Source organism: Tursiops truncatus, chromosome 11 (genome assembly GCF_011762595.2).
Source record: "Tursiops truncatus isolate mTurTru1 chromosome 11, mTurTru1.mat.Y, whole genome shotgun sequence".
Classification (NCBI taxonomy): domain Eukaryota; kingdom Metazoa; phylum Chordata; class Mammalia; order Artiodactyla; family Delphinidae; genus Tursiops; species Tursiops truncatus.
This window is the reverse complement of record NC_047044.1, coordinates 51519493-51540319: the sequence shown is the minus strand read 5'-3', so window position 1 is coordinate 51540319 and position 20827 is coordinate 51519493. Positions and strand designations below refer to the sequence as shown.

Sequence of the window (20827 nt, the reverse complement as noted above, 5' to 3'; positions counted from 1 at the left end):
TATTCATTTGTGTTGTCTATGGCTACTTTTGTACTGAAGCAGAATTAAGTAGCTGTGATAGAGACATAGCCTGCAAACCTAAAATATTAACTATCCCTTTAAGAAAAAGTGTGTCAACTCCAGTAGGACTTACTTCTCATTTAGGGCAGTGGATCACATGACTGAACATCAAAGCAAGGCACCTTTGACGGTGAGCTTCGTTTATCTAATTTAAAGCTGGTCAAGGTAAGTTTTTTTTTCCTCTCCAAACTGTAAATGCATAAAGATTTATCAGTAAGGATTTTCTACATGGTGCTCATTCAGGGATACTGGGCAGCAGGGACCACACATATACACGAACGAGGTTTCCAGGTAGGGACTATGGTACCCAATGCAGAACAGTCCATCTCCAGTACTAGGGGAGTGATTAAAACATTAAACAGTATACAGCAAAGAACATTTTGTCAAAATTACTACTTGTGGACTAAAACAAAGGACACATTCCCACTAGAACAGAAATAAATTTTAATTCATTGAAAAGTGCAGCAGTGAACAGGGTCCTTCAAAGGGCACTTCCTTAGTCAAATGACTGAGATGACACAGAGCCAGGGCAGAATAACTTCTAAGAACAGATGACGCAAACACATGAATTCACAAATTCACTTGGACCTAAGCGGTGGTGAAACAAAAGACCCAAATATTCCCACCTAGTTCCACTGGTGGATCAGTTCAAATACCCTTTGCTTTCTCTTAATAAGGATCCTGGGACAATTTTATCTTCTTTCATTAAAACGCTCGTCCTTAGACACAAAAATATAACCTTCCATGGCTATCATTACTATGTTGTACAAAAACCCTACTGTTGTCAATTAAAATGTATTTTGCAACAGCACCATTGGTCAAATTCAAAGATACTGAAAAGCATGCCCTACTTTGTAGTTGTAGGGAATGTAATTAATTTTACTTGCGGGAGAGCTTTGTAATAGGAAATCTTATAAGGCAAAATCTCTATTCTTCCCCAAGACCTCTGTTCGTTCCTAATGGTTACAGTTTTCTATTACCAATACATATGGACCTGGTCTTCTTAAAAGGGAAAATAATCAAAATTCAAATCAGTACAATTAAGAGAGAAACAAGGCAAGCCTCTTGCAGTGGGGCCCTTGTACATATCATTCTGAAAACTTCCAGTGCATTTTGTGGTCTGCTAGTCTAGAAACTGAGGTCTCTTTATGAGAGATGATTTTAGTGTAGATCCAGAATGCAACCAGTCCACGAGAAAAAGTCAAATTAGAGGCCATTCAAAAATCAGGGGTACAAAAATAAAAGGGCTTCACTGGCCCTGCCTGCCCCCCAGACAAAAGTCTGATGCATGTAAGAGCAGTGGGACAGGAATACTATCAGCGGCTGATTTGTGTCACTCTTACTACGTCATCTGCTTTCAGGAACGAGCATCATAAAACTGAATAATATGACATCACAGTAGAAGACCTGGTAAGAGTTGTTTTCTCTTTATTCAGGAATAACCATGGTCAACTTCCATTAAGGTGGAAGCTGACTGACTGATGAATGTGAGGACTCAAAAGTGCAGAATAAAGCCAATGCCCATACTCAACATTGTAGTTTGCTTTTAGTTACAAAATTGTTAGAATTTCTTTTCCTCAAATGGTCACAGCAGAGGTATTCGTTTCACTTGCCCATTTCACCTCTCAATACCACCACAGTTACTGGGATTGTATGAGGTAAAGGAATAAACCCAATGGCTGTTAACCCAACACGGCTATCTGGAATTGTGATAGAAAAGTTTACTTATGGCCACGTCTTACAAAGTGCTTAAAGCTCAACCTAGGACCTTACATAAAGCTAAAACCACTACTGCCTGCGTTGAACAGGTTATAAACCACGGTTCCTCCTCCTCCCCTGCTGCCACATCACCAATTAACCTTCTTGTGAAGAAAACACAAGAATTGGGATTGGTCTTCGAGCCAAGAGACAGAAATGCAGGTGTTCTAAACAGTGAGGAAATCTCAAGAAGATCGGGTTTCGACAGAGGAATAGTGAATTAGGCCCAAGTTACACAAGACTCCAAAAACTCAAGAAGAAGTTTTGCTGAAAGGGAAGAAGGTAAGTAGTTGGTACTCTGCATCAACTCTAAGGAATTCTTGCATCTTATAACAAATGAACAGAATGTCAGCAATATGCAGAGGGAGTCTCACAACTTCACACATGGGACTAGAACCCAGGCTCCCTGCCGGACAGGCACTTATTACACCCTGATTTATAGCCCTTCAACCTGTTAACCAGAGAGCCCTACCTACAGAAGGCCCTCAGAAAACACAACCTTCACCAACCCTTGGAAGTTCTTCTCTGCTGAAATACTTAACCCACTTTATATTTCAGATCCTAGAAAGGGAAGTACCAAGAGCAGAGACATTCCCCAGACACCCCTGCTGTTCACTGGCACTCCACGTGATTAGCAGCCACTGGAAAGTAGATGTCCATCACCTTCGGTAACTACCTGTAATTAGCCTTTACCAAAAGCTTGCTACTGTTCTATTTCAATGTAGCACCAGCCCAGAACTGCCAAAAAATGAACAGAGCTTCACTGATGCGTTTTGAATTTGTGATCCATTGTGATGGACGTTATAAACAGTGTATTTCTACTGATCTAAAAACAATGGTATTGGTTCTTAATCAGAGGGTTCAGCTCTGATGGTTATGCTTCAAGCCATGTGATGTTAGTATTTTTGATAGTGACGTGTTCAATCTCGAATGCTATGCAGGTCCTCTGATTTTAGGTCAAGCTGTATACCAGAAACCTCGCCCCCCTAAAGCATTGCCATTTATCTGAATGGATTTACAAATCTAGACTTTGACCACATGGGGAATAATCAAGAACTGTGGCCCCAGGACAGAAAGGGTTTGGTGAGAACAAAGACCTCAGGCGTATCATCATCAGTTGAATAAAGGGACCAGGGACAGCCACTCCTGACACACAGGCAGAGTTCACAGTTTAACACACTGCACAAGGAAGTCAGCTGATTGGGTTGCTTTTTCAAACAGGACTTAAAAGCCAGTCCAGAAACCCTTCCAGGCATGGTCTTGAAGACTAGCTACAGACACACCTACTACAATCACTTCATCAGAAAGAGGCGTGCAAGGGATCCAACCGCAGAGGTGCTACAGATGTTTTGAAAACCTTCGAGTCCTGACACTGCCATGGTTGTTGAACATGAGACGAGGGTCAAACCTGTATCTGGGCAGAGAAAAAGAAAAAAACAATGTCACATTAACTACAATTAGCCATTGAGTACTTCATTCAGAATATTAACTGGAAAGAATGGCAGGAAGGGATACAAAAGGAAAAATTAAGTCACCAGAAGGGGATCTAGTGGGAAAGTCTGTAGCACAAAGCAAGAGTACTTAGTAATTAAGAGCATTTCCATCATAAGTCAGCAAGCACAAAATAATATAGTGGAAGTGGAGAGGAGAAACAGAAGTAAGGCTAATCCTGAAAGGGGTTAGGAGGAAAGGTTTGAGCTTACTTTTTGGGGGGGGGGGCGGAGGCGATCCCTCAACTATAAAGCAGCCTGGGGAAGAGTCTAGTCCTTCCTGAAAGCCCTTCCAGCATTTTCAAAGCCCTGTCTTCTTTCTCAGTTTAGATACACAGACTGTGCTGGGTAAGAACGCAGGTCTGCACCTGACGGGAGCTTGAATCTGGCTCATCATGAACTTAGGTAAGTCATCGCCTCCTCTGGCCACCAACAAAACAGGAAGGCAACTCATGTAAAATATATGGCACATAAAATCACTTACTTCCCACCCGTGGGGAAGTAAGAATGAGTGCCAGTGGTAACTTGAGTTGAGACCTGGCAGACATGAAGAACACAGACCGGGGATTTCTCTGGTGGTCCAGTGGTTAAGACGCCGAGCTTCCACTGCAGGGGACACGGGTTCCATCCCTGGTTGAGGAACAAAGATCCCGCATGCCTCAGGGCGTGGCCAAAAAAAAACCCCCCACAGGCTGGCTGGACTTTGTGTGATCTGGAAATAACATTGTATTTTACTTTGATCTGCTACCTTTGGTAACAGATACTAACTCTTAGTATTATTTTATAGCAGGGGTTGGCCAAGTTTCTCTGTAAAGGGCCAGATAATAAATATTTTAGAGTTTGTGGGCCACACAGTCTCTGTCCCAACTACTCAACTTTGTCGCTGAAGTGCAAAAGCAGCCCCAGGCAATACATAAATATCTGTGTGCACTGTATTCCAACTGGTGGCGTCTGGAGTGGGCCTGTGATATCTAGTCTGCTGGCACCCACTCTAGAAGATTCTATCGGCCTAACCGTTTGGTAGGAAAGAAAACCAGGTGGAGTTTAAATAGCTCAGGCTAACATCAGCAAGGCCAGCATCTAGAATCTTAGTGATAAGCCTCCAGAATGTGTGCAAGACAGTTAGTTATGGTTAAAAAAACAAAGGAATTTCATGGAAGAAGTCTTGAGAGAGTAAGGTATTGTTGAGACCATTTGGACTGGGTATGTGACTTAGCCCCATGAAAGCCTCTATATAAACCTCAAGATTCTGCCAGGTGGGTGTGGAGATCTACTCATCTTGCAGCTGTCCAAGACAAGCCTCTCATACAAGGACACTGAGGCTTGTTCAGTTAAGATAATGCACCAAAGATCAACAGCTGTTTTGAGAACGGAGATAAGGTGGCGGAGAAGAGGGATGTGAGCTCACCTCGTCTCATGAAAACACCAAATTCACAACCAACTGCTGAGCAACCATCGACAAAAAAACCCTGGAACTTACCAAAAAGATATCCTACATCCAAATGCCACAATGAGACGATAGGAGGGGTGCAATCGCGATAAAATGAAATCCCATACCTGCTGGGTGGGAGACCCACAAACTGGAAAATAATTATATCTCAGAGGTTCTCCCACAGGAGAGAAAGTTATGAGCCTTGCATCAGGCTCCTCAGCCTGGGGATATGGCACCGGGAGGAGGAGCCCCCAGGGCATTTGGCTTTGAAGGCCAGCGGGGTTAGACTGGGGCAAAGAGAAACTCCACTCTTGGAGAAAGGTCTCGTGCACACCAGGACCCAGGGGAAAAAGCAGTGACCTCACAAGAGTCTGGTCTTAACCCACCTGCTGGTACTGGAGGGTCTCCTCTGGAGGCGGGGGGAAGGGGGTGGCTGTGGCTCACTACAGGGACAAAGACACTGGTGGCGGTAGTTCTGGGTAGCTCACACTCATTGGTGTGAGCCCTTCAGGAGGCCGCCATTTTCTCACCAAGACCTGGCCTCACCCAACAGCCTATAGGCTCCAGTGCTGGGATGCCTCAGGCCAAACAACCAACTGGGTGGGAATACAACCCCTCCCCATCAGCAGACAGGCTGCCTAAAGTCTTCTTGAGCCCACAACTGCTGGCTAAACACACCCCTTGACGTGGCCCTGCCCACCAGAGGGACAAGACCCAGCTCCACCCACTGGGCAGGCACCAGTCCCCACCCCCCACCCCTCCCAAACAGGAAGCCTGCACAAGCCTCTTAGACTGGCCTCATCCACCAGGGGGCAGCAGCAGAAGCAAGACAAACTACAACCCTGCAGCCTACAGAATGGAAACCACAACCACAAAAAGTTAGGCAAAATGAGACAGCAGAGGGAATATGTCCTATATGAGGGAACAAGATAAAAACCCCAGAAGAACTAAGTGAAATGGAGATAGGTGATCTACCCAAAAACAATTCAGAGTAATGATAGTAAAGATGACCCAAGATCTTGGAAGAAGAATGGAGGCACAGATGGAGAAGATAGAAGAAATGTTTAATAAAGAGCTAGAAGATCTAAAGAACAAACAGAGATGAAGAATACAAAAACTGAAATGAATAATACACTAGAAAGAATCAGTAACAGTAAATGAGGCAGAACAACAGATAAGTGAGCTGGAGGACAAAATGGTGTAAATCACTGCCACAGAACAGAACAAAGAATGGAAAGAAATGAGGACAGTCTAAGAGACCTCTGGGACAACATTAAATGCACTGCATTATAGGGGTCCCAGAAGGAGAAGAGCGAAAGGGCCTGATAAAATATCTGAAGAGATACTAGCTGAAAACTTCCCTAAAATGGGAAAGGAAACAATCACCCAAGTCCAGGGAGTGCAGAGAGTCCCAGGCAGGATAAACCCAAGGAGGAACACACCGAGACACATATTAGTCAAACTGACAAAAATTAAAGACAATGAAAAAATACTAAAAGCAGCAAGAGAAAAGCAACAGAGAACATGCAACGGAATCCCCATAAGGTCATCAGCTGATTTCTCAGCAGAAACCCTGCAGGCCAGAAGGGAGTGGCACAATATATTAAAGTGATGAAAGGGAAGAACCTACGACCAAGAATACTCTACCCACCAAGGCTATCATTCAGAGTTGACAGAGAAATCAAAAGCTTTACAGACAAGCAAAAGCTAAGAGAATTCAGCATCACCACACCAGCTTTGCAACCAATGTTAAAGGAACTTCTCTAGGCAGGGGGAAAAAAAAGGCCACAACTAGAAAATTAAGAATGAGAAAGCTCACTGGTAAAGGCAAACATACAGTAAAGGTAGGAAATCATCCACACACAAATATGATATCAAAACCAGCAACTGTGAGAAGAAAAGAGTACAAATCCAGGATATTAGAAATGCATTTGAAATTAAAAGACCAGCAAATTAAAATAATCTTGTATATATATACAGACTGCTATATCAAAACCTCATGGTAAATACAAACTGAAAATCTACAGCAGATACACACACACAAAAGAAAAAGGAATCCAAACACAACAATAAAAAGTTGGGCATCAAATCAGAAGAGAACAAAAGAGGAAGGGGAGAAAAGAGGAAGGGGAGAAAAAAGATCTACAAAAGCAAATCCAAAACAATTAGGAAAATGGCAATAAGAACATACATATTGATAATTACCTGAAATGAAAACGAATTAAACGCTCCAACCAAAAGACACAGACTGGCTGAATTGCTATGAAAACAAGACCCATATTATATGCTGTCTACAAAAGACCCACTTCAGACCTAGAGACACATACAGACTGAAAGAAAGGGGATGGGAAAAGGTATTCCATACAAATGGGAATCAGAAGAAAGCTGGAGTGGCAATACTCATATCAGACAAAACAGACTTTAAAATAACACCCCACTTTCATCGATGGACAGATCATCCAGACAGAAAATCAATAAGGAAACACAGGCCTTAAATGACACATTAGACCAGATGCACTTAATTGATATTTATGGAGCATTCCATCCAAAAGCAGCATAAGATACACTCTTTTCAAGTGCACATGGAACATTCTCCAGCACCTATCACATGCTGGGCTACAAAGAGAGCTTCAATAAATTTAAGAAAATTGAAATCATATCAAGCATCTTTTCCATCCACAACACTATGAGATTGGAAATCAACTACAAGAAAAAAACTGTAAAAAGCACAAACACGTGGAGGCTAAACAAAATGCTACTAAACATCCAATGGATCAGTGAAGAAATCAAAGAGGAAATCAAAAAATACCTAGAGACAAATGAAAACGAACACACAACGATCCAAAACCTATGGCATGCAGCAGAAGCAGTTCTAAGAGGGAGTTCATAGCAATACAAGCTTACCTAAGGAAACAAGAAAAATCTCAAACATCTTAACCTTACACCTAAAGCAACTAGAGAAAGAAAAACAAACAAAACCCAAAGTTAGTAGAAAGAAATCACAAAGATCAGAGCAGAAATAAATGATACAGAGATGAAGAAAACAATAGAAAAAGATCAATGAAACTAAAATCTGGTTCTTTGAAATGATAAAACTGCTAAACCTATAGCCAGACTCATCAAGAAAAAAAGGGAGAGGGCTCCAATCAATAAAATTAGAAATGAAAAAGGAGAAGTTGCAACTGACACCACAGAAATACAAAGGATGATAGGAGACTACTACAAGCAACTATATGCCAATAAAATGAACAACCTGCAAGAAATGGACAAATTCTTAGAAAGGTACAATCTCCCAAGACTGAACCAGGAAGAAACAGAAAATATGAACAGACCAATCACAAGTACTGAAATTGAAACTGTGATTAAAAAATTCCCAATGAACAAAAAAGTCCAGGACTAGATGACTTCACAGGCAAATTCTATCAAATATTTAGAGAAGAGTTAACAGCTATCCTTCTGAAACTATTCCATTGAAACTATTCTCCAAAACTGCAGAGGAAGGAACACTCCCAAATTTAATCTATGAGGCCACCATTACCTTCATACAAAAATCAGACAAAGATACCACAAAAAACGAAAATTACAGGCCAATGTCACTGATGAACATAGATGCAAAATCCTCAACAAAATACTAGCAAACCGAACCCAAAAATACATTAAAAGGATCATACACCGTGATCAAGTAGGATTTATCTCAGGGATGCAAGGATTTTTCAATATCTGCAAATCAATCTGTGATGATACACCACATTAACAAATTGAAGAATAAAAATCATATTTTCATCTCGATACAGAAAAGCTTTTGACAAAATTCAATACCCATTTATAATAAAAACTCTCCAGAAAGTGGGCCTAGAGGGAACCTACCTCAACATAATAAAGGCCAATGCCTACATTGTTAGGCCTACACCTAACATCATACTCAATGGTGAAAAGCTGAAAGCATTTCCTCTAAGATCAGGAACAAGACAAGGATGTCCACTTTCTCAATTTTTATTCAACATAGTTTTGGAAGTCCTAGCCACAGCAATCAGAGAAGAAAAACAAAAGGAATCCAAATGGGAAAAGAAGAAATATGTCACTGTTTGCAGATGACATGACACTATACATAGAAAATCCTAGAGATGCTACCAGTAAATGACTAGAGCTCATCAATGAATTTGGTAAAGGTGCAAGATACAAAATTAACACGCAGAAATCTGTTGCATTTCTATACACTAACAATGAAAGATCACAAAGAGAAATTAAAGAAACAATCCCATTTACCATCACATCAAAAGGAATAAACCTACCTAAGGAGTCAAAAGACCTGTACTCTAAAAACTATAAGATGCTGATGAAAGAAATCAAAGATGACATAAACAGATAGAAAGATATACCATGTTCTTGGATTGGAAGAATCCATACTGTCAAATGACTATACTACCCAAAGCGATGTACAGATTCAATGCAATCCCTATCAAATTACCAATGGCATTTTTCACAGAACCAGAACAAAAAAAATTTAAATTTGTATGGAGACACAAAAGACCCTGAATGGCCAAAGCCATCCTGAGAAAGAAAAACAGAGCTGGAGGAATCAGGCTCCCTGACTTCAGACTATACTACAAAGCTGTCATCAAAACAATATGGTACTGGCACAAAAACAGAAATATAGACCAATGGAACAGGATAGAAAACCCAGAGATAAACCCACGTACATATGGTCACCTTATCTTTGATAAAGGAGGCAAAAATATACAATGGAGAAAAGACAGTCTCTTCAATAAGTGGTGCTGGGAAAACTGGACAGCTACATATAAAAGAATGAAATTAGAACACTCCCTAACACCATACACAAAAATAAACTCAAAATGGATTAAAGACCTAAATGTAAGGCCAGACACTATCAAACTCTTAGAGGAAAACATAGGCAGAACACTCTATGACATAAATCACAGCAACATCTTTTTTGATCCATCTCCTAGAGTCATGGAAATAAAAACAAATGTGAACCAAGGAAACCATAAACAAAACGAAAAGATAACTCACCGAATGAGAGAAAATATTTGAAAAACAATGTGACTGACAAGGGATTAATCTCCAAAATTTACAAACAGCTCAAGCGGCTCAATATTAAAAAAACAACCCAATCCCAAAATGGGCAAATCTATATACACAGCCTTTTTTTTTTTTTTTTTTTTTTTTTTTTTTTTGCAGTATGCGGGCCTCTCATTGTGGTCTCTCCCATTGTGGAGCACAGGCTCCGGACGTGCAGGCTCAGCGGCCATGGCTCACGGGCCTAGCTGCTCCGCAGCATGTGGGATCTTCCCGGACTGGGGCACGAACCTGTGTCCCCTGCATCGGCAGGTGGACTCTCAACCACTGCGCCACCAGGGAAGCCCTCCAAAATGGGCAAATCTAAATAGACATTTCTCCAAAGAAGACATAAAGATGGCCCAAAAGCACATAAAAACATGCTCAACATCACTAATTATCAGAGAAATGCAAATCAAAACTACAATGAGGTATCAACCTCACACCAGTCAGAATGGCTGTTATCAAAAAGTCTACAAACAATAAATGCTTGGAGAGCCTGTGGAGAAAAGGGAACCCTCCTAAACTGTTGGTGAGAATGTAAATTGGTACAACCACTATGGGGAACAGTATGGAAGTTCCTTAAAAAACTAAAAATAGAGGTACCATATGCTCCTGCAATCCCACTTCTGGGCATATATCTGAGAAAACCATAATTTGAAAAGATACATGCACCCCAATGTTCACTGCAGCACTACTTACAATAGCCAAAACGTGGAAGCAACCTAAGTGTGCATCAACAGATGAATGGATAAAGATGTATATGTGTGTGTGTGTGTGTGCGCGCGCGCGCGCGCGCACACACAATGGAATATTACTCAACCATGAAAAAGAATGAAATAATACCATCTGTAGCAACATGGATGGACCTGGAGATTATCATACTAAGCGAAGTAAGTCAGACAGAGAAAGACAAATATCATATGATATCGCTTATATGTGGAATCTAAAAAAAAAAAGTACAAATGAACTTATTTACAAAACAGAAATAGACTCACAGACTTAGAAAACAAACTTATGGTTATCAAAGGGAAAGGGGTGGGGTGGGGTGAGGGATAAATTGGGAGTTTGGGATTGACATATACACACTACTATATTTAAAATACATAACTAACAAGGACCTACTTACACAGGGAACTCTACTAAATATTCTGTACTAACCTAAATGGGAAAAGAATTCGAAAAAGACAGATATGTATATATAGCTGAGTCACTTTGCTGTACACCTGAAACTAACAAATCACTGTAAGTCAACTATACTCCAATATAAAATAAAAATTAAAAACAAAAAACAAAAAAACCAAACCTTGCCTGGAAGTCAAGAGATCTTGCTAAATCAGTTCCAAACGGTTGACCTTTGGGCAAATCACAAGTCCAAGCACTATTTCCTCATGTGAAATTTACCTGTTTGGGCTCTAAGGGCTACAGGGGAATTCTATGGTTGAGTCCTTCTAACACTCAACGGGGCTGCTGCATCTGACCTTCTGTGGCCCAACATTACAGTCCAAGATGTCCAAGTCTCATGACCCTCTATGCAAGATTTAGTTAGACGCTGGCTTTAAATTCCTAGAGTCAGTCAGCGACTGCTATAGACATCTAACTTTATTTAGTTTGGTAAAACATTCTGAGCAAAGTAGCTATTAGAAACTGCAAAATCAGCATGTGTCAGTTAGAAGTCTAGTGCTTCTATCTTAGAGAATGAACTTCCTGTTTCAAGGAACTGTCACCAAATGAGGATCCATTTCACTAACTTGGAGGAAAGATTAAAGCTGGGTGGTCAGAATGCTTGATCAGTTACTAATTACACATTAACAAGAGTATCCATGTAAAAGTTAATTAGCTTAAATGATATAAAATTATGATAAGTACTACATTTCTTTAGTAAATAGTCTGCAATCCCCTTTCTCTCCTCATTCACATACATTCCTCACTGATTGGGACTGAAGATACCACTTCACGTGAAGGTAGCTAATAATTTACTAGTTTCCATCAGCTTAGGACATCCTTCTTCCCTCTCTCCTACAATCAGAGTATAAGAACTGAAATAATCCTTTCCCAATGAAAGTCTGATTTTGAATTTTATAATCTTCAAGCAAAAAATGACAGGCTTCTTGCCACACACAGCTCAAATGCATGGTGTGCTGACAGCCACGTTACTGATGAAAAGTTACTGTTTAAGAGGAATGAGAGTAGGAGGAACAGAGCTGACTTAGTAGGTGAGCGTTAAATATCTTTCCAACCCTCATGTTACAGCGGGCTTATTTATTTCGACACTTGAGAGTTCATACTTTCTGTTTCATTGTGTGTATTTAATATATTAAATTTACTGGCAAGTACTCAAGTTTCTGTAATTGGGGCTTCTGAGAAAGGAAATGAAAGCATATGCTCTCAGAAGCACTAGGGAACAGGGTAGCCCTGGGTCAGCTTACACTAAAGCAACCCCACATGTCACCAGTGCAATCAAGTGGTACCATGACAAGAATCGCAGGGAGGAAGAAGAGCCCCGCGTGGTATGGGCAGGGCTGCGCCTCCAGCTATAGCACCAACTGGCTGTGGAGAGCAGCTCGTTTTCCCAGCACAACTGGCTGCTGCGCTGGGACGCAGTATTCCCCTTGTAATGCAGAACAGAGAGAAACAGCTCAGCTCAGAGCAAGGAGGACCCATCAGGCTCCCTGTGCCTTTAAGAATGGCAGGACTGCTCGAGACCACGGAACAAAGGCGATGCAAACTTACCCGGGGTCAAAGATCCCTGGAGTGCGGCAGGTTGGTCCAGAACAGGACTGTAACATCATTAGCCGATAGTTCATCTTTCCTAAAAGCTCTGGGTCTATACTTTTAGCAATGTTATTGATTTGGTGTGGGTCTGCAGTCAGGTTATAGACTTCTACAAACACCTACAGGAAATGAAAAGATGGAGGCAAGAAAAAAGCAAGGGTTACATTTGAAGAAATACTCATGTGAGTTACTTCTAAATGGGAATGAAGGAGGCAGATTAAAGACCAAGGCCCAGGAGAATATCATCTGTCTCAAGGTTCTCAAAAAGCCCAAGGGTATAGAGGAGACAATGGAGCATCTGTTCTGGGGGTTGAACTGCTTTGGGTCTGTGGCCCACATGCTGGAAAGGGGCCTCCAGGATCCCTGTGCCTTCAGGCAGTCAGGAGGGGAGAGAGGAAGAAGCTTATTACCTTCTGTAATTAAAGGAGAGAACGGAAGGCAGGACCCTCAAATGGCAAGGGCTCAGAAACTATACTTAGTAATGAGGTTACTGAGTGAGAGCTGACATTTGAAGTTTATCTTTGCCTTAGAATTGTGAAGATTCAAATGAGAACAGATACTAAAGTCCTCTAACCTGTGTTATAAAAATGTTAAGTTTTCCTATTTTAAAAAGCAGTTTTGGATAAATAACACCAATTGAGGAAAGATACAATATTATTTCTAAAATTAGACACGTCTAATATCACTATTTCCCCCTAATCTGTACTTTGTTCTCCAAACTGGAGTTAGTGATAGGCTAAGAAGATGTATACTGTAGATAAATTTTGCCTATAAAGGCTTCAAGTAGCTGCCCTCGGACTATCACTTTTAAAGCAGAAGGAACCGAGTTTGAGGGAAGCTCTCTTGCTTGTTGTCCGAAGTGCTCAGAAGCTACAAATAAATAGTGAGCGAGTCAATTTCTGAGAAACACGATGAGCACCGGCTCCATATGGCAAGATGCGGGCTGCCAGATGGGGTAGGTGCGCACTCGCTGATAAACAGTGAGAAACCACACGGGACGGCAGCCAGTGTGATCCTTCAGATAATCCAGGCTGATCCCGGCTGGCTAAAAGCCACCTTCCTCCAAGGATGCTGCCTTTAACCTGCTAATCTATTTGATCAGCACTGGACTACACTGTGGTGGTGACAGAAGGGTCTGAACCAAGCTGGCTGCCAAGAAACTTTCTAAGAGAGGCCCCAACTCCTTTCATCTCCATAGAAGTTGAGGCATCTTACCTTCACCCCAAACTATCAGGGAAGCAAACAGACCAGGCATGTGGCATCCTAAAAAAGTGAACTGCGTGCATTTAAAGTGTACGTGTGGGTGACGGTGGGAGTGGAGAAAACCCCACCCAGCAAGGTGAGTTAGAGAAGTCAAGTATGGCCTTGTGCAATCCTATTTCCTTAACTGATGGGAACCCAAGGTCAAGTACAGATAAGAAACCCATCCTCCCCAGGAAGCATCCTTGGAATTGTTCTTCTGCCACGAAGTTCAGCCAACAGAGCCCTGGCAGTAGACACAAGGGGTCGGGGAGGCAGCAGGCCCTCTTACCTCCTGGTCATCGAACTCGCAATACTGTAAATTCCACATTTCTGACATGGTCCTCACACAGGCATACGTGTTGTTATATGCATCTTCACACACACAGTCTGGGAAACATTGCTGTAGGGACATTTAAAAAGTTAACTGAAGAGCATTCTCCTATAGTAATGAATGCGACTTGCTTTACCACGGGGCCCGGATGGCTCAAGCCAGACATACAACTGGACAGAAATGAGGAAACCTTTCACAGAGAAGTAAATCAAAAGTAGATATGAGGCTTTGTTCCTTACTGAGGGCTGACTGGATTAAGGAACATGGGGTGTGGCTGTTTCGTTTGTAGACTGTTGCCATCCCTGCCTGCTATTCTCCTGACAAGAATTAGCTGTAATGAACACCTGTAAAACGTATGGGTTCGTAAGGAGAAGAAATCAATACACGGATGAGTCAGTACGAAGGTACATTAGGATCTTTCATCCTAAAGGGTTGGAGAAAAAGGCTAAAATGAGCTTTGTGGAAAGATCTGTAAGTAAGTTGTTTATGAGTGCTCTTATCACCAAATAGGACTTAGCTTTTTTTTTTTTTTTTTTTTTTTTTTTGCAGTACTCGGGCCTCTCACTGTTGTGGCCTCTCCCGTTGCGGATGCGCAGGCTCAGCGGCCATGGCTCACGGGCCCAGCCGCTCCACGGCATGTGGGATCTTCCCAGACCGGGGCACGAACCCGTGCCCCCTGCATCGGCAGGCGGACTCTCAACCACTGCGCCACCAGGGAAGCCCTAGGACTTAGCTCTTATTCCATCCTATCTTCCACACTATCTTTTGGTTGGTTCTTCACTATATTGTAACACTCTGGTGTTCGGCTTCCATTTGGAGTTGACTCTCCTATTTCCCATTCTCTAAAGAGGGGCTAATGTCACTGTTACCACCTGAGCGACCAGCCTGGCTGCCACCAAATCAAGACGCTTGCCGTGGCATGGTTTACAGGTGGAAACCCCGTCTCTCTGTTGGATGCCACTGATAACATCCCTAAGGAAACATGGTACCGTGACTGGGAAGGGAGGAAAAAGAGGAGGGGGTACTGATAAGGTAAGAAGATAAGCAGATATGTGAACTTGTTCCGAAAACTGGAAGAATTCGAAGTGCACCTTCTGACAACAGGCGGGAAGCATCATTTTTCAGGATTATTTTTACCTCTATCTCTGATCTCCCAGAGTCAAGTAACAAAGTGACAGGAGGAGGACTCAGATGAAGAGTTTCAGCACTTGGCACATCTAAACCAATGCCATACTGTGCTGTCAGTGAGAAAGCTTCTAAGCCAACCCGGGCTACACTCACGGACACTCCAGGACTCAGGGAAGGACACGTTGGGTCAGTGACGTTACGGCCTTCTCCTTGATATTCCACCAGGACATCCGATCGCCAAGTCAGATTACTAGCTCCTTTCTAGAAGGAAGAGCAAAAGTGGTTTCTGTGAGGCATGTAGACTGTGATAAAGATGTCATTCATTAATAGTGTTATTCATTCTACTGCTACAGGGGACTTGGGAGTCAAAACAGATTGGACTGTTCGTTCAGTAACTGAAGGGAATGACTAAAACAGAGACATTTGAAGGCTACCAAATATCATGTTTGGTATTTATAGAGTCCTCACAAGTGATGTAAATTGCTTTGAGCATTTAATAGTTATCTCCCAAGACTACTTCTGTGAAGCAGGTCAGGAGCTAAACAAGAATCAAAGTCACAGGGCAAGGTGCTGAAGGTTCAGATCAGAATAAACAATACTGTCTGCAAACCCTGTAAGAGCTCTTCTAAGCTCATACTGAGAAATTCAACAGGGATGGTGTGCTAAGGACTGCATTAGGGTTGAAGTACTTCTTGATGGTCAGAATGAAGATACCATACATGTATAAACTCATTTACTTTTTGCTGCACATCAGTGGAGCAGAAGGAAAGAAGCAGCAGCATTTGCAATGGGAAGGTTTAAGACAGGTACACAGATGGTGAAAGGAGGAAGGATCTAGGAGTAAGAGGGAGTTTGGGATCAAAAGAACAACGTGAGCACAGGATGGAAGCAGAACACCTGGTGGTACGGGTTCCTGATATCCAGCTTTCAGACAAGGAAGCAGGTGGAGAGGCAGGCTGGTACCAAACAGAAAAAGGTCCTGATAGCAGGCTGCCCACTTGTTCTACAAAGAACAGCAGGTGACGGGAAGCTACGGGAAGGAGGGGTGGGGAAGGGGGTTTGAGCAGGGAAGTAACACAGTTAAGGCTGTGCTTTAGAAAGTCAGCCCAGCAGCCGCAGAATCTGGAGATGGAGGGAAGACAGGCATGGGGAGGCCAGGTTAGAAGGGGCTCTTAAAATGGTCTACAGCCTTAGTAGTCAAAGTCTGGTTTGTGGTCTATCAGCAACACCTGGGGGCTTGTTAGAAATGCACCATCTTAGGCCCTACTGTAGCCTTAAGGAGCCAGTCTGCATTTTAATAAAATCCTCTGGTGACTCACATGCACTGTGAAGTTCGAGAAGCACTGCTCCAAAACAACGGTGCTCAAAATGTGCCCCCAGCAGGATCAGCGTCTGCTGGGAATGTGTTACAAACACAAATTCTTAATTGCCCCTGGGGGTGGGGAGTAATCTGCGTTTGAACCAGCCCCACAGGCACTGCTGATGAATGCTAGTTTGAGCACCACTCTTCTAAGGACCGGAGTGGACCTATTTAGCCTGGTGAGCACAGTGGGGAATGGGTGATGGCCTGCACAAGGCCGCAGAAGAACGTATTTCCTAATCACTATTCTACGATGAAACCGGATAATCCTGTGCCGATGAAGGTCTCAGAAACCGTAAGTCACAGGAGACTTCAGAGGCTGCCACTCCCCTGTAAGGAACCATTCTGCCAACCCCGAGCCACAGAAGCTGGGAGTCGAGGGAAAAGCTTATCTGTCAGATCTGAGTGGACCTCAAAACCCCACACTTAAATGTCAAAGTATGTAGGGGTAAAAAGAGTGCCTGGGAGATCTAGAGCAGAGGCCTCTAACTGGGCTGCAAATTAAAACCACTGGGGGAGACGTGAAAATCCCAAGGGCCAGGTCACATCTTGGGCCAGTTAATCAAGCTCACCGGGGCTGGGACCCAGGTGTTAGTATTTTAGTTTCCCAGGTGACACTAACGTGCCACCAAGTTTAAGACTGATGGTCAGGAGGGGTCAGGTCTGCGGCTTTATAGTCTCTGTTGCAACTATTCAATTCCGCTGTTGTAGCAGGAAAGTAGGCTAATCAATACATACCTGGAGGAGCATGGCTGTGTTCTGATACACCTTCATCTACAACAACTGGGGGTGGGCTCGACTTGGCCCACAGGGCTTTGCCAATCCCCTGGTCTACAGCAGCCCTATCCAGCAGAACTTGCTGACTGAAATGTTCTATAACTGTCGCCCAATACGATGGCTTCTGAGCAACTGATGCGTGGCTAGTGCCACTGAGCACCTGAAGTTTTCATTTTATTCTAGTTAATTTAAATAGTCTCACGTGGCTAGTAGCTGCCGTATTAGGGCAGAGCTAGAGGTATAACAGCCACAAACTGCTCTGCAGCCCTAATACATCAGAGGTTTCACTGGACCAACGTCCAAAACAAAACAAGGCAAAGAGCCATTTCCAAAACTTTGCAGAGAAATTAACTATGAAATAACATAATGATTTCAGCCCTGTAGTGAAGGCTTTTTTTTCCTAATTAGAAATAAATAAGGTATACAGGTTAAGATTTGTATGGGAAGAGTTAAGAAATGTAAATTTCCCTCTATCTGATCCATAGATTCCTTGTAATTCCAGCCGAAGCCCAAAATGATTTTCTAGGCCATCTGAAAAGCTGTTTTTAAAGTTTATAGGGAAGAGAGGGAACCGCCTCTTAGGATACCCCTGAGAACAATGAGACAGGTGTGCCCACGCAAAGATTTAATTATACAGCTTTATAACAAGATAAAAAGATACTGGTTCAGGGAGAGACAGATCTGTAGAATAGAAAAGACAGCTGAGTATTTACAGAGAAAAAAATGAAACTGGATCCCTGACTCCTACCACGCAAGAAAACCAATTCTAGATACATCAAGGACTTGAATGTAGAGGCAGAACTACAAACCTTTCAGAAGAGAATTTGGGAGCATTGTTTTCTGACCTCAAGGTTCAGAAGCATTTTTATAAACAAGACACAAAGAACACTAACCATAAACTGAGATGATTTACACATTCAACTCCTGTGTTCTCATACCTTAATGTAGGGAAAAGACAACAAACAGCAAGAATATAATGGGCAAAAAGAGGCATTTCACAAGGGAAGAAACACAAAAGGCATAATGAAAGATGATTCACTGATCAAAAACCCAATTTCAAAAAATGGGTAAAGGATGTGAATAGACCTGTCTCCAAAGAAGACATACAAATGTCCAATAAACATATGACAAGATATTCCACATGATTAGTCATTAGGGAAATGTAAATCAGAACCACAGTGAGTACCACTCACACCCACTAAGACATAATAGAAAGACTGGAACAGCAAGTGCTGGCAAGGACGTGGAGAAACTGGAACCCTTTTACACTGCTGGTGGGAATATATAAAACGGTGCAATCACTTCAGAAACAAGCCTGGCAGTTCCTCCAAAGGTTAAACATAAAATCACCACGTGACCTAGCAATCCTACTCTTAGGGATACACGCAGGAGAATGGAAAACATTCGTTTGCCCCCAAATTTATACACAAATGTTCACAGCAGTATTATTCATTATAGTCAAAAACGGGAAACAACCCAAATGTCTGTCAACTGATGGGTGGATAAATGTGACACATCCACACAATGGAATATTATTCAGTAATAAAAAGAAAAGTACTGATACATGTTACAATGGGGATGACCCTTTTCAGCCAATCACAAGAGACCACATACTGTGTGATTCTATTTCTAGAAAATGTCCACAGTAGACAAATCTATAGAGACAGAAAGTAGATTAGTGCCTGCCCGGTGCTGGGGGAGGGAGCAATGGGGGAGTGACTGCTAATGTATTTGGGGGTTTCTTTTTGGGGTGATGAAAATGTTCTAAAATTAAGATTATGGTGTGGCTGTACAACTCTGAATAACTGTAAATTTTAAACTTCTGAATTGTATAGTAAGTGAATTAAGCTGTTAAAAAAATGATTCACCTCATTAATAAAGAAATGCACAGTAGAACCAAATATAATTTTGATCTTTCTCACCCCCTAGATTGGCAAAAATTAAGTAGTTGGACAGTTTCATATAGAGCAAAGGGAATTCTCCTAAGTTACTGGTGGGAATGTAAACTGATGACGATTTTGTACAATAACTCGGTAATATTTGTAGGAATGAACGTGTGAGGTTCCTGTAACCTTGGTGCATATACACATGCTCACTGGGAAACATGTATGAGAATGCTATAGAAGCAATGTTCCTAGAACAAAACTGGGAACATCACAAATGTACACTGACAAAAAAACATGATTAAGTAGTGATGCATTCCTTCTCACAATGGAATATTAGGCATCTGTGAATAATATGATCAATTTGCAAACAATGATGAATTGAAAAAAGTCCTGATTACAACTGGTAGAGTATCACTTTTACAGTGCAAAACAAGACAGGTATTTTTCCCCCCAAGACAGGTATGTTGTTTAGGGACACATCCACGATAATTACTAAAAAATAAAAGCCAGAGATTAACAACCATAAAATTCAGAAAAGCGCTCATTTGTATGGGCAGGTAAGGGGTGGAATGGGGAGGAGCCCATAGGAAGATGCATCAGTATGGGGAATATTTCAGTTCTTAAATGGGGTGATGGGTTCATGGGTATTTCTTGTGTTTCATAACTTATGTGAGTTATGGGTATTCTCTTGTATGAATCATATATTACCTAATAATAAATTGTGATAGACTCAGACAAATCAATGAGGAAGAGTCATCTATAATGAGTATTGATCCTTCAAACTTCTCTATGCTTAAACATATTTACCTACATATTTAATGAGAAAGATGCTGTTTTGAAACTTTTTCTCCCTATAGAATGTGGTGGGCATCTTTCCAAGTCAATGTATACATACCTACATCATTTAGTGTTGGTTTAATAGTCTATTGTTTAATTGTGCCACAATTTGATCAATTCCCTACTGTATATTTAGGTTTTCAATATTCTTCTATTAATACATGTAATTTTTTTTTTTTGCGGTACACGGGCCTGTCACTGTTGTGGCCTCTCCCATTGCGGAGCACAGGCTCCGGACGCACAGGCTCAGCGGCTATGGCTCACGGGCCCAGCCGCTCCGCGGCATGTGGGATCTTCCCAGACCGGGGCACAAACCCGTGTCCCCTGCATCGGCAGGCAGACTCTCAACCACTGCGCCACCAGGGAAGCCCCAATACATGTTAATTTTTATACTTAGCTCTGGGCAGTGCTAGGCACTACGTACTCAAATATTTCCTTTTTTAAAATTTCTTTTTATTTATTTATTTTTGGCTGCATTGGGTCTTCGTTGCTGCACACAGGCTTTCTCTAGTTGCAGCAAGCAAGGGCTACTCTTCGTTGTGGTGCACGGGTTTCTCATTGCATTGGCTTCTCTTGCTGCAGAGCATGGGCTCTAGGCACATGGGCTCAGTAGTTGTGGCTCATGGGCTCTAGAGTGCAGGCTCAGTAGCTGTGGCGCATGGGCTTAGTTGCTCC

General features: G+C 42.1%; 1 protein-coding gene and 1 long non-coding RNA gene across 2 annotated transcripts in view; one reads left to right on the top strand and one right to left on the bottom strand.

Annotated features, from left to right (window-relative positions):
- Positions 1 to 480: 480 nt before the first annotated feature.
- GNS (glucosamine (N-acetyl)-6-sulfatase) overlaps positions 481 to 20827 on the bottom strand; it is a 52580-nt gene continuing 32233 nt past the window's right edge. Inside the window, exons 11-14 of the mRNA XM_004314556.4 lie at positions 15446 to 15553; positions 14123 to 14233; positions 12550 to 12710; positions 481 to 3232 (exon numbers count right to left, since the gene is read on the bottom strand). Coding sequence (XP_004314604.3) covers positions 3157 to 3232; positions 12550 to 12710; positions 14123 to 14233; positions 15446 to 15553 — 456 coding nt within the window. The 3' untranslated portion in view covers positions 481 to 3156. The remainder of the gene's footprint in view (positions 3233 to 12549; positions 12711 to 14122; positions 14234 to 15445; positions 15554 to 20827) is intronic.
- On the top strand, positions 2350 to 20054 carry LOC109547131 (uncharacterized). Its single transcript, XR_002172847.3, has 3 exons — positions 2350 to 2486; positions 3634 to 3713; positions 14714 to 20054. It is a non-coding gene; the product is annotated as an uncharacterized lncRNA (long non-coding RNA).